Below are 13,576 nucleotides of genomic sequence, written 5' to 3' on the forward strand. Positions count from 1 at the left end.
CAGAGGCCGCGGGGGCGGGGCCGGGGCCCGGGGCGGGGCCAGGCCGGGGATGCCCCGCCGCCCGGCCGGGAGGAGGCGCCAGCGGGACCGGCCCTCGGCAGCTAGGGAAAGTCCCGAGCCCGGAAGGAGCTGATGGTGCCGAGGCTCTTCTGCCAGCCACCGGTTCCTCGCGCTCTACAGGTGGGAAGCCCGAAACCCGGAGGGCCGGAAGGCAGAGGAAAGAGGGGGAGCTCCACTCCCAAATTCCCAGATGAAACACGGACAAGTACTTTTTTTTTTTTTTTTTACAAAATGTATTCATCTTCCTTGGAACTGAAAAATAAATCTATGTACAAAACAGGAAGCGATCAGGCTCCCCTCACCCACTCGCAAACCCCTGCAGATTTCCTCCAGAGTCCCCCGAGACGGGATGGACCCCGGGGAGGTTCCCAGAGGGTCGGAAGAGAGGTCTGCTCTGATCTGGGGCCAGTTTGGTCAGGAAGCGGGTGGGGCTCAGGATTCGCACACGCCGGGAGCGGAGTTTCGTGTCCCGGACTCGCGACAGGGAAGGAAGCTAGGATTTCCAAGTTCTGGAAGCGTTACTTAGGTTCTTTGCGGTAGGGGGCTTGGATTCCCAAGGAATGGAATTTTGAAGGGCGGAAATGTACTCCTAGGGGCTGAGCGGGGTCCTTGGTTCCCGGGCTGTGGGTGGGGCCTGTCCTCCTAGGGTTTAGGGTGAAACAGCCCTATGCGCTGGAAGCAACCCTGAGCCAACACTGGTCAGGCCGAAGGTTAGAGCCTCGGTTCTGAGACGGAGCCTGAGCTTCCCATAGTTGGACCTTTAAAGATGGGTGAAGGACTCAGGGTAAGGTTTCAATTGGCCGGCTGGGATCCTGGGGGATGGGCTCTATATTCCAGTGACTGGGCAGAGCCCTCGGTTCGGGCGCTGGGTGGAGTCTACTCTGGGAACCTGCAGCCTGAGTTCCGGGTAGAGGTGGGGCCTGGAGGCGGGGCCTAGGCCCCTAGGCCAGGGGCGGAGCCTGGGCTCGCTAGGGGGGCTGGGGTGGAACCTAATCCTGATTGAGGGCGGGCTCCGAGTGGGCCGATACTGAGACCCGGGTACTTCAGAGGCCCTTGCGCTGCCGCTTGAGGAATGAAAGAGTGTAGTCACTAGGTGTAGACACCTTCTGCTTCTTCATCTGCACTTGTGACTGAGCCGTGAGCTGCAGCTTGATGGCGCTCGAATTGATCTTGGTGGCCACAAGCAGCTCCTTCATGCCCTTCATCTTCTCGCTCTGAAAAGTGAGCACCGGACCCTCCGGTGGCGGCGAGGCGGCGGGCGCCAGCGCTGCAGCCGCGCTGCCGCCTTCAGGGCCGCGGGCAGTGCTCGGGACGGTGCCTGGGGGCTTCCGGGGGGGTCCTGGCACTGCACCCTGGCCCGCGCCTGGGCCCTTGTCCAACGCCGGCTTCTTAGGTGGCGGAGGCTCCTCAGGCTTGGATTCCCGCCGCGGGCCCCGCCGCCGGCCTTCTCGGGCTTCCTCGCCCCAAGGCTCTTCTGCCTCGGCCGCCTCTGCCTCTCGGCTCACTATGCGTACCTTCTGCCGCACCTGGGCCGCATGGAGGGGGGGGGCAAGCGGAGGAAGAGGTTGCAGGCCAGTGGGTCGAACCCCAAGACCCAGCCAAGACCATCCTGTCGTGGAGCCTCGGTCTCACCCGCACCCAAAGGGGATGGGCAGATCCCCTTCAGGGCTACAAAGGTTCTGACTCCGCTGTAGCTGCTGTCACCACCTGTCCTCCCCAGCCACCCTGCACAGCTGTCCCTCACCTGTCCCTCAAAACGGCCTAGGGACTGCACAAGGAAGGTGGCCCAGCCCACGTGCAGCACGGGCGTGGGACTGCCCTCTTCCCATTTGCAGATGCCATCGTAGAATCGCAGCAGATGGGCGAAACACTCTGGGTCCTGGAGGGCAGAACCCTGGCTCTGGGTGCCCTGGGAAAGGGGGAAAGGAGGACACAGTTCAGACCCCATTACTCACCCCTCATCAGAGGGCACAGGCCAGACCTCTCGCCTGGACAAAGAGCCCTGGCTCTGGCAGATGTGAGCATAGGTGGAGAGAATTCTTAGAACCACCTTCCTTTTATAAAACCAGTCCTTAACCAGGACTTGGGAGGAGGAAGGGACCATCCCTTACCTCCGTCTCACCCCCTCAGCTGAATGAGTGACCCTGACAGAGAAAGAGAGGAGCTTCCACCCCATTTACCTCAACTCCTCAAACCCAAGCCCAGGCCCTCAGCTACTGCATAAGAGAACACAGCTGTCTGCCTGAACTGGGCCACCTGTCTCGTGCCATCCCCAGTCCCATGCAGCAGTCCCACGTCCTGTGACTGGGAGCCCTGCTCAGGTGGGAAGGCGTACACAGGCTGGAGGTCCAGCCCTTCACCTGGGTCTGCTCCCCTGGCCGCTCCTCGCCGGCCTCCAACAGGCTGGCAGCCTCTTTCAGCAGGTTGGGGATGACATCATTGGCTACTTCAAAGAACTCCTTGTAGATCTCCTCGTCTTCACGGCAGTAGTTGTAGCTGTGAGAGCAGCAGGGCACTGTGGGGTCTCGGCTATGGCGGTTACCCCCAGGGACCTGGCAGGGGATGGAGCCCTGGTTTCTTTTCCGGGGTCATCCAGGGACTGAGTGAACAGTTGGGGTCCTCACTTGAAAATGGTGGTGTCTGTGTCAGCCCAGAGCAAGAGTGAGGAGGGGGCTGGGGAATGCAGGTTCCACAGCTGGATGACAGTGGTTAGAAATTAGGAGGAAAGGGTGGGGAAGGAAAGGCGTGAAGCTCTCATTAGGGGTCCCTACCTCTTGGGTGATGGTGGCCTTGACTGCCTAGTGACTGGATGGAGAGGGGATAGGGCTTGGGACCCAGGCCTCCCTCCTGGACGAGGGTGGTTGGAAATTGGGTGGAAGGGGAAGAAAGGCCAGGCTGGGGCCCCGTGGGGGGATCCTCACTCCTGGATGACAGTAGCCGTGTCGGCCCAGGCCTGCAGGGCTTCACGCACGTTGCGGTTGCGACAATGGTAGCCAGCCAGGTACATGTAAGGGTAGATGTGCTCATCCCGGTAGTAGGTCTTGGCTGAGGCAATGCCCTGGGGATAGAGCAGAGGGGCCTCAGGGAGGCAGCTCCCAGCTGCCCCAGGTGGCACAAATGTCCCATTGGATCACACCCAGGAGGGGCAATAGGAAGATTCCAGAGAGTCTCATCTCCCACATGACCTTACCCCGGGCCATCCCCTCTACCAGGTGTTCCTCCCTGGGTCTGTAGGTCTGCATTGGGCTGGCCTTCCAAGCCCAGCCCAATGTCCCTCCTATCCCCAGCCCCACCAAGTTAACACCCCCCCCCCCAACCTCAGTGCTCTCACAGTGTTTGACCTCTACTATACTCCAAGAAGGACAAGGATAGGCAGTAGAAAAGGGAGGGCCGAGGGGACAAATCCAGGACCTACCACTCCCAGGCAGGGAACCCAGAACACTCCTCAGACAGCCCTGACCGCCCTGAATATGCACACGGTAAATACAAAACGAGGACTGGATGGGCGGTACCCCCCAATACACACAAAGTTCTTCTCGCCTCACCTGCCCCCTCCCAGTCCCAGATAAAAGGGAACCCCAGCCATCGTTGCACCTCCCTTCTGTACCCTCCTGAGATGTCCCCACCTTGTGGTAGAGGGTGAGTGGGTCCGGCCGGCCAGGGGTAGGCTCCAGCTCCTCCAGATCTGCCAGGTTCCCCAGCGCCATAGGGTACCTGGGAAAGGCTCATGAGTCCAGGCTGCCCCCCCAGCCCACCCTGAGGCCCAGCCTGGCCACTTCCCTCTACTGACCTTTCCAGATGTCCCAGGTCATAGAGCAGCCAGAGCAGCTTCTAGGGGCCAAAGGAGAGAAGTGTGAGCTGGTAGGAGAGAGGGGGGTCCTCAGTCTACCAGGCAGACGGGGGTCCAGCACCAGTAGGGACCTCCCACCAGGTGGGAAAAGCCAGAATTCAGAACTAGCCCCTCATTGAAGTCAAAGCGCTTTCACGTCTCAATTCTCCCCTCCCAAGAGCCCCAGGAAAGTCCAGGCCAGGAATGATTCACCCACATTACAGAAGGGGGAGCTGAAGCTCAGGAAAGGAAAGCGCCCTGGCCCAGGGTCCCACAGGCACCCCTCACCTGCTGCAGCTGCAGCAGCTCCAGGGAGTCAGTGTGCAGGTCAATGGAAGGGTTGATGGCGCACACCATAAATGCCACCTCCATTTTGCGGTCACAGCGCATGTATGATCCTTTCAGGTACAGCCAGCTCTTGGGAGAGGACAAGACCAGATGTCTCACGATGGCCTACCTGTGCCTGCTCTAGGGAATGACAGCCAGGAAGGGGGCCCTCCCCTTCCTGACATATGTAGGTGGTGATAGGAAGAGGGCAGCATGGCCCAAGAAAGCAGAGCTCCTTGGGTGGCTTGGGCTAGGAGAGTATGGGGGGGATGCAATACCCGCTCAGCCACACCCGCGTTGACTGTCTGGCCTCTGCGGTCCTCGTTGCCCTTGCCATGCCAGGTGACCTCAGCTGTTTGTTCTCCATTGGGCCCAAACACTACCCAGGCATGGTCCTCAGACAAGGCCAGGTGGACATCCCGGAGACCCAGGGCCTGGCAGGCCCCCACCACGGCAAAGGCCACACCAGAGCTGTCCAGTTTGGTGCCTGTGGAAGGGAAAGTAATGAAAGAGGGTCCTCTGAGCTCTGGCCTGGGGGAAGGGACCAGGTAGTGATGGGCCATGCACCCTCCCACACTCACCTCCAAGCCTGTGCTCAAACCTCAGGCACTCCTGCCTGTCTTCCCTCTATCCCTTTCCTCCTACGTGTTCAGAGACTCTCCTTCCCCCTTTACGTTCCCCATCCTCAACAGGAGACCTTGGATCTTTTGTAGTTCCACCCAGCTTTTGACCCTGTCTCTTCTCTTTCTCTGCAACTGAATTATATATTTCTGCTAGAATTTCCTCGTTTTATTGTACCTATTAGGTTATAACCAGGGACGGCAAAAACAGGACACTGGCCAACACTCCTTTTACACACCCACTGGCAGACACTCCCCATTTCTCTCTGTATTCTTTTCCTGCTAAGCTCAGAAGCAGCCTCAGATTCCTTCTCAATATGGTACTCCAGGACCTGACTGCCAGTCAACTGGGCTTGGATCAAAGAGGAAAGCTCTTTGCAAGCCCTGAGCCTTCAGTTTCTTCAGGTGAAACCCTGGTCTGTTCACTTTCAAAACATGTTCATAGACATTTCATGGAATTGGCTCAAATGTAGCCCGATTTTGGCTCCTCACTCCCTAAATCTGCTGCTGCCCTCTATGCCTCAGGCTGGGCTGCAGGACTCCTGTAGCTGCTCAGTGGCAGGGAGGGGGGTTCTGAGGGGGCAGAGGGTGGGCTAATGGATTTGGAGTCATGTGACTGGGGTCCAATCCCAGCCTTGCCATTCTGTGTGACTTTAGAAGATCACTTTCCCTCTCTGGGCTTCAGTTTCCCTAGCTGCAAAGGGGGACATAACACTTACTCCACCTCACAAGGCTTACAGGTCTCAAAAGGGCTCTGTAAACCACACAGTGTTGTGAAGAGGTGGGCCAAGGTTCACACGTGAGACAGGATTCTCGCCCCTTGCCACCTGTCGGGCTCCAACCTGTGATGAAGCTGAAGAGGGACTGGATGTGGGCCCGATCCTTGAAGTAGGAGCGGCTGAGGCTGTTCCAGATGACATCGGAGACCTTCTTTACCAGCTCGCGGCTGGAGACGCCCCCCTCTCGCGGGTAGAGAGAGAGGTCGACGGCGCCACGGATCTGGGCGGTGAAGCGGGCATAGAGCGCGGCGATGATGGACAGGTCGGCCACGGGGAAGTAGGTGAGGCCGCCAGGAGGGTCGGGCGCAGGGCTGGGCTGAAAAGTGAGCTCGGGCACGTTGGTGGGGATGACGCGGTTGACAGCTAGGAAGTGCTCCACGAAGCCCAGTACCAAGGATAGGAGCACCAGGTCCGGCTCCTCTCGGCCCAGCTCGGCAGCGAACAGGCGCACCACGTCGTCTATGGAGCGCAGCGGGAACAGCGTCTTCTGGGCGGCCTTCAGCCCCATGGCGGCGGGCCTCGGCCTGCGGGCGAGCGTGCGGAGGGAGGGTCGGGGGGGGCACGGCCCAAGAGCCCCCCCTCCCAGGCTCGACTAGCTTTCCACACCCCCACACACAGTCACAGACACAATCCCTTGCTTCCCCGCCCCTTCACGCTCCGCTCATCTGCTCCGCCTATTTCGTCGAAGAGACCCCTCAGCCGAGGCTGCGGGGCCTTCTTGTCCCCCACAACCCCAGGAGCCCCGGCCCCGATGGGGGTGCGCCCCTAGGACCCCACTGAGAACTCCCAATGGCCGCCCCGCCCCCTCTCTGCACCCATACCCCCAGGGCCCTAGAGTCCGCCCGGAAGGCGCTCCTAGGCCAGGCCCCCCAAGTCCCAAGGAGAGTCCTGGCCTCGGTCCCCCGCGCCCACCTCCGCGCTTACATCCCACACAAGGCACAGCGGCGCCCGCCGCCTGGAGCCTGCTGGGAAATGGAGTTCCGCCCCCTCGGGCCGCACTGCCTGCCGGGAAGTGGAGTCCGGGGCCCGCCCCTGTCCTTGCCAAGTCTTGAAATGGTGGCTGGGCCGGCCAATCCGCGATGGCTTATGGGAGTGGTAGTCCCGCTGCTCTGGGCGAGGCAGAACCCAGAGGTAGGTGAGGAGAGGAGGCAGCACCACCTTCCTGAGGTCCTCAGGGATTGGTCATTCCATTTCACGCCTACCCAGGTAGGCAGAGGGACCGCAGTGCATTCTGGGAGTTGTAGTCCGGAGAGTGAGCAGGCATCCTCAGCACTCGCTGAGCTTCTGCACGTCATCACGTGTCGGCAAGATGTGATGAAAACGGGTACTTTTAAACACTGCTGGAGCACTGTAAACGTGTTCAGCCACTGTAGTTGGATATTTATCGGTATCCATTAACACGTAAATGTGCCTACTCTATGTCTAGTTTTCTGTCCATGAGAAAATCTAACACGTGTGCAAAGAGGAACATCTAAAGAACCATTGTAGTTATTTGTATACAAGAATTTGTATACAAGAAGAGTAAAGTAGCTCTATGCATCCTAAAATGGATCTTCAGGGAAAACTGTTGAGGGGAAAAAGCTACAGAGTGATAGGTATGATAGGGTAGTATTTATTTACCATTTTAAAACTTCAAAACAATACTAAATTTCTACAGAATCATTCATTCACTTATTCATTTAACAAACAGATTTTTGGTGCCTATAATGGGCCAAGCACTCAGTCCCAGGCACTGGCTATGTAGCAGTGAATAAAACAGATTAAATTCCTGCCCTACTTCACCTCTGTGGGTTTTTTCCAGAAAATCCCATAAGTCTAGCCTATTCATGAGAAAACATCCAGCAAACCCAAACTGAGGGACTTTCAGACTGGTCGTGCCTGACAGTTCCCCTCAAAAGTGTCAAGGTCATGAAAGACAAGGAAAGACTGAGAAACTGTTGCAGCTTAGAAGACACTAAGGAGACAGGACCACTAAATGCAGCGTGGTGTTCTGGATTGAATCCTGGACCAGAAAAAAAGGACATTAATGGAAAAACTGGTGAATAGGGTGGCTGACTGTCCCAGCTTGCCCAAGTCTGAGGGGACTTCAGGGGAATGGGATTTTCAGTTTTAAAACGAAACCAGTCAAGTCTTGGGCAACTGTGAGCCCTACTTATGAAATTCAAATAAAATCTGTAGCTTCATTTATAGTTTTCATCAGTAAGTTTTAATAAATGTACCATGTTGTATAAGATGTTAACATTAGGGGAAATTGAGTGAGGGGTATATGGAAATGAGATCCCCAAGGACTGAGTTCTGGGACACCCCTTCATGGAGAGGTTGGGAGACCAGGAGGAACCAGCAAAGGATTCTGAGAGGGATCAGCCAGAGAGATAGGAGGAAAACCAGACGGGCATCTGGTTCAGAAGACCAAGGCAGAGGGGTGATTGACAGGGTCGGGTGCTGCACACAGGTCAGCAAGCTGAGCACCAAGGACTGACTGCATTTAGCTCTGTGAGAACCCCTGGTGACCACCTTAGGAGCAGTTTGAAAGCAAAAGCCCAGAGTTCTTGGGCTCAAGAAAAAAGAGAGGAAAGAAATCGCAGACAGTGATAATACACAACTCTTTCAGTGAGCTTTGCAGCAAAGGGAAGGAAAAAATCAAGATGGCAGCTGGAGGGGGAAGAGGGTCAAAGGAAGTCATCGTTGTGGCTGTTGTTTAATAGGAGATAATGCAGGACTGATGACCCTGAACGAGTAGAGAGGATGGGAGTCCCTGAGTGACAGGCTTGTCCTTTGCTAGGAGCATGAACACAGTCTAGCCATAATAATTGGAGAGAAGGGGACTTCCCTGGTGGTGCAGTGGTTAAGAATCCGCCTGCCAATGCAGGGGACACCGGTTCGAGCCCTGGTCCGGGAAGATCCCACATGCCGCAGGCCCGTGCACCACAACTGCTGAGCCTGTGCTCTAGAGCTCACACGTCACAGCTGCTGAACCCGCGTGCCACAACTACTGAAGCCCGCACGCCTAGAGCCCGTGCTCCACAACAAAAGAAGCCACCGCAATGAGGAGCCCGCGCCCCACGATGAAGAGTAGCCCACGCTCTCCGCAACTAGAGAAAGCCCGCGCAGCAGTGAAGACCCAACACAGCCAAAAATAAATAAATTAAATTAAATTAAAAAAAGTAATCGGAGAGAAGGCAGAATACACGGGTACTTTCATTTTCTCAATGAAATAAGAAGCCCAGTTGGTCTCCCTCCCAAATGCCACCTTCTCAATGAGGCTGACCCAGACCTGACCAGCCTACTTAAAATCACACTCTCCGGGCTTCCCTGGTGGTGCAGTGGTTGAGAGTCCACCTGCCGATGCAGGGGACACGGGTTCTTGCCCCGGTCCGGGAAGGTCCCACATGCCGCGGAGCGGCTGGGCCCGTGAGCCATGGCCGCTGAGCCTGCGCGTCCGGAGCCTGTGCTCTGCAACGGGAGTGGCCACAACAGCGAGAGGCCCGCGTACCGCAAAAAAAAAAAAAAAAAATCACACTCTCCAACCCAAATTCCTCTTTCAGTCCCTCCACCCAACTCTACTTTTTTTTTCTTTTCTTTCTAAACCATTGACACCTTCTAGAACAGGGTTTCTCAACCTAGGCACTATTGACATTTGGGGCTGGATAATTCTTTGTAGTTGGGGGCTGTTTTGTACCCTGTAGGATGCTTAGCAGCCTCCCTGGCTTCTACCCCTTCTAGATAACCCTCCCCCTGTTGTGATAATACAAATGTCTCCGGACATTGCCAAATGTCCCTGGGGGGCGAAATTGCTCCTGGTTGAGAACCACTATTCCAGCATCTAATATAATTTACTTATTTGTCTATCATTTCTCTCCTACCACCAAAATATAAGCTCCACAAGGACAGGGAATGTGCCTGTTTTGTTCACTGACGTGTTCCATGTGCCTAGAATAGTGTCCCGCACATAATTGATGTTCAACAATTATTTGCTGAATAAATGAACAAATACATTCATACAAAGGAGTGATTATAACAATTGACTGGAATTTAGGCTGTTTGAGGGAGGAACGTAAGGACATAAGAGGGATGAGGGCCTGCAAAAATGTGGGGAAATCAATGGATTGTAGGTTCCAATGGGGTTAAAACTTTATTGGAGTTGGGGTGCTAAAGAGAGCTGGAAAGATAGGGGTGTTGGATAGAGAGTAGGATGCTTGGGATTGAGACGATAGGGAGATGGTTGGTGTCATTATTGGCAGTGAAAAGATTTAGGGGACTTCTGTGGCAGTCCAGTGGTTAGGATTCCACGCTCTCACTACCGAGGGCCAGGGTTCAATCCCTGGTTGGGGAACTAAAATCCCACAAGCCATGCGGCTCGGCCAAAAAAAGAGATTTAGATCAGTGCTTCTGGTAGAAACCTAACATGAGCTGCGTATGTAATTTTAAAATTTCTAGTAGCTACATTAAAAAAAGTAAAAGATACAAGTGAGATTAATTTTAATAATATATATCCAAAACGTTATTTCAGCTTGTAATCAATATAAAAATTATTAATGATAACATATTTTTTCCCACACTAAGTCTTTGAAATCTGGTATGTATTTGTTTTGGCTGCATTGGGTCTTCGTTACTGCCCCAGGGCTTTCTCTGGCTGCAACGGCTACTCTTCATTGCGGTGCGCGGGCTTCTTATTGCGGTGGCTTCTCTTGTTGCGGAGCACGGGCTCTAGGCGCGTGGGCTTCAGTAGTTGTGGCTTGCGGCCTCTAGAGTGTGGGCTTAGTAGTTGTGGTGCACGGACTTAGTTGCTCCTCGGTATGTGGGATCTTCCCGGACCAGGGGTCGAACCCGTGTCCCCTGCATTGGCAGGCAGATTCTTAACCACTGTGCCACCAGGGAAGTCCCTGGTATGTGTTTTATACTCACAGCACATGTCAATTCAGACTAGTCACATTTCTTTCTTTTTTTTTTAGTTCCCTGACCGGTGATCGCACCTGTGCCCCCTGCAGTGGAAGCGCAGAGTCTTAACCACTGGACCACCAGGGAAGTCCCCAGACTAGTCTCATTTCAAGTGCTCGGTGGCCAGACGTGACCAGTGGCTCCCCTATAGGACAGTGTGGCTCTCCAGTATAGCTATGGGAGTGAGTGACTGGGATGAGTTGGAAGGCAAGACAATGGGAGAAGATGGGTTCAAGGAACCGAGAGGCCTGGCAGCTGGATCATCCACATGTGTGTCAAAGTCTCTAAGAACTAGGATGGAGAGAGTGACAGCAAGCCAGGAGCTAGAATTATCAAGAAATGAGTCATGCATGGGTTAGGAGGTATCTGAAGCAAAGTGGGTGGTATAAGCTAATAACTTGAGCTCAAACCTAAGTTTTTTGTTTTTGTTTTTGTTTTGTTTTCTTTTTTTTTTTTCGGTACATGGGTCTCTCACTGCTGTGGCCTCTGCCGTTGCGGAGCACAGGCTCCGGACGCGCAGGCTCAGCGGCCATGGCTCACGGGCGCAGCCGCTCCGCGGCATGTGGAATCTTCCCGGACCGGGGCACGAACCCATGTCTCCTGCATCGGCAGGCGGACTCTCAACCACTGCGCCACCAGGGAAGCCCAAACCTAAGTGTTTGAAAGGAGGAGGGAGGAGGGTGTCTATCAGTGGTCATGGGGGAGGACCCCTACCCCATCTCCAGGCCCAATGGTGGGAGGGGTGTAGAAAGCCTGTGGGACATGGGGCAGCGAGCAACAGTGACCCCAGGGAGGGCAAAGTTTCTGACAGAGCAGGAGGGTTAAGGACCATTTGCAGAAGGGGGCGAGGACACGGGAGATTTTGCTGAAGATGGCCCATCAGCTCTAGAGTGCATGGTGAATAGCTAGCTACCAGGAGCTGAGGGTGGAGATGGGATCAGCTAAAGCGATGGCCAGAGCCATGGAGAACCTAGAGGCTTCAGTCCCTGCGGTGAAACTGAGCAACAGGGACAAAGAGTAGGACCGGTTCTGGTGGTATTGAGGCAGGGGTAGGGTGGTGGGCCGTCCGTGAGTGTGGGAGCACGGAGAGCAGGGCTTCCTGCCAAGGGTAGCAAGGGTTCTGAGGCTCCAACTTGATTCCCATTAATGGAGGCAAGGAGGCTGGAGGAGGGTGGTTCCTCTTGATGCCTGCCAGTAACATGTATGGGCATATATGGAACACTGACATAATTTTATGAGAGGAGGGCAGGCAGAGGCTGAATGGGAATTCAGCCTCTAATTTACCAAAAAAAAAAAAAAGTGTATTATTGTAATTTAAATTAATTTAAAATAGCATCTGCTATATAATATCTTGACAAAAATATTAAATCTGACTTTAATGAAGAAACAATCAGGACAAATGCAAATTGTGGGTTATTCTACACTCTGCACTTCCACTGTAGGAAAAGAGAGTTCAATCCCTGGTCAGGGCAGTAGGATCCCATATGCTGTGTGGTACGGCCGAAAAAAAAAAAAAAAAGTTAATATCATGAAAGATGGCCCAGAAAGGTGGGAGGAGAAAGTTGTTGTAGATTAAAGGAGATTCAAGAGACACACGAAGCAAATGCAACATGTGATCTAGAATTGGATGCTCAATTTTTTTTTTTTTAATGCTACAGAGAACATTTTTGACACAATTATATCAGAAACTGGGTGGCTTAAACAGAAATGTATCATTTCACAGTTCTGGAGGCTGGAAGTCCAAGATCAAAATGTCAGCAGGATTTGTTACTCCTGAGAGCTGTGAGAGAATCTATTCCAGGCTTCTCTCTGAGCTGCTAGTGGTTTGTTGGCAAATCTATGGCATTCCTTGGCTTGTAGAAGCATCACCCTGATCTCTGTCTTCATCATCACAGGGTGTTCTCCGTGTGTGTGTGTGTGTGTGTGTCTGTGTCCAAATTTCCCCTTTTTTAAAGGACTCCAGTCATATTGGACTAGGGCCCACCCTAATGACCTCATCTTAACTACTTACATCTGCAATGACTCTAGTTCCAAATAAGGTCACATATTGAGGTACTTGGGAATAGGACTTCATTTTTTAGGGGTCAAAATTCAACCCATAACAGATTGATACAGAGTATCAATATTAAACCTCTTGAGGGCTTCTCTGGTGGCGCAGTGGTTAAGAATCCGCCTGCCAATGCAGGGGACACGGGTTCGAGCCCTGGTCTGGGAAAATCCCACGTGCTGTGGAACAGCTAAACCCATGCACCACAGCTACTGAGCCTGTGCTCTAGAGGCCGCGAGCCACAACTACTGAGCCCGTGCACCGCAACTGCTGAAGCCCGCGCACCTAGAGCCCGGCTCCACAACAAGAGAAGGCACCACAGTGAGAAGCACGCGCACTGCAACGGACAGTAGCCCCCACTCGCCGCAACTAGAGAAAGCCTGCACGCAGCGACGAAGACCCAACGCAGCCAAAAATAAATAAATAAAATAAATAAATTTTTAAAAATATTAAATCTCTTGAGATACTAATAGTGACTTCTGGTGATTCCTTATTCTTTTTTTTCTTTTTTTTTTTTGGCCACGCCACACAGCTTGCAGGATCTTAGTTCCCCGACCAGGATTGAACCTGAGCCCTCGGCAGTGAAAGCACAGAGTCCTAACCACTGGACCTGCCAGGTCAAAAAAAATGACATGGACTGCCAGGGAATTCTTGGTGGTTTCTTATACTTTTTTTTTAAAAAAAATTATTTATTTATTTATGAAGGTGAGAGGGCCCCGAAATATGGGGTGGTTAGTTTTTGTTTGTTTTAATTTATTTATTTTATTTATTACTTATTTTTCGCTATGTTGGGTCTTCGTTGCTGCGCACGGGCTTTCTCTAGTTGCGGTGAGCAGGTGCTACTCTTCGTTGCGGTGGCTTCTCTTGTTGAGGATCATGGGCTCTAGGCATGTGGGCTTCAGTAGTTGCAGCACGTGGGCTCAGTAGTTGTGGCTCATGGGCTCTAGAGCGCAGGCTCAGTAGTTACGGTGCACGG

At 53.7% G+C, this 13,576-nt stretch overlaps 1 protein-coding gene across 3 annotated transcripts; it reads right to left on the reverse strand.

Annotated features, from left to right (window-relative positions):
* Window positions 1-286: 286 nt before the first annotated feature.
* Window positions 287-6,638, reverse strand: MEN1 (menin 1). Of its 3 annotated transcripts, none has more exons than XM_032639584.1 (10): window positions 6,540-6,638; window positions 5,679-6,139; window positions 4,495-4,703; window positions 4,178-4,306; window positions 3,851-3,891; window positions 3,687-3,774; window positions 2,982-3,118; window positions 2,421-2,556; window positions 1,805-1,969; window positions 287-1,586 (listed from the first exon to the last, which is right to left on the reverse strand). In XM_032639584.1, coding segments are annotated over exons 1-10 (1,851 nt in total). In that variant the 5' UTR covers window positions 6,542-6,638; the 3' UTR covers window positions 287-1,103. The 3 variants fall into 3 exon arrangements, with proteins under 3 accessions (XP_032495475.1, XP_032495476.1, XP_032495477.1); XM_032639585.1 differs by having other exon boundaries at window positions 6,528-6,585; XM_032639586.1 differs by lacking the exon at window positions 6,540-6,638 and adding an exon at window positions 6,437-6,526.
* Between the last annotated feature and the right edge of the window lie 6,938 nt (window positions 6,639-13,576).

This window comes from Phocoena sinus, chromosome 8, assembly GCF_008692025.1.
Source record: "Phocoena sinus isolate mPhoSin1 chromosome 8, mPhoSin1.pri, whole genome shotgun sequence".
Classification (NCBI taxonomy): Eukaryota; Metazoa; Chordata; class Mammalia; order Artiodactyla; family Phocoenidae; genus Phocoena; species Phocoena sinus.

Coding starts and splice junctions, on each gene's coding strand:
- MEN1 (XM_032639584.1), bottom strand. Junction 3,775..3,850: donor GACCTGGGACATCTGGAAAG/GTCAGTAGAGGG, acceptor AGCCTTTCCCAG/GTACCCTATGGCGCTGGGGA. Junction 1,587..1,804: donor TAGGCCGTTTTGAGGGACAG/GTGAGGGACAGC, acceptor CATGCGGCCCAG/GTGCGGCAGAAGGTACGCAT.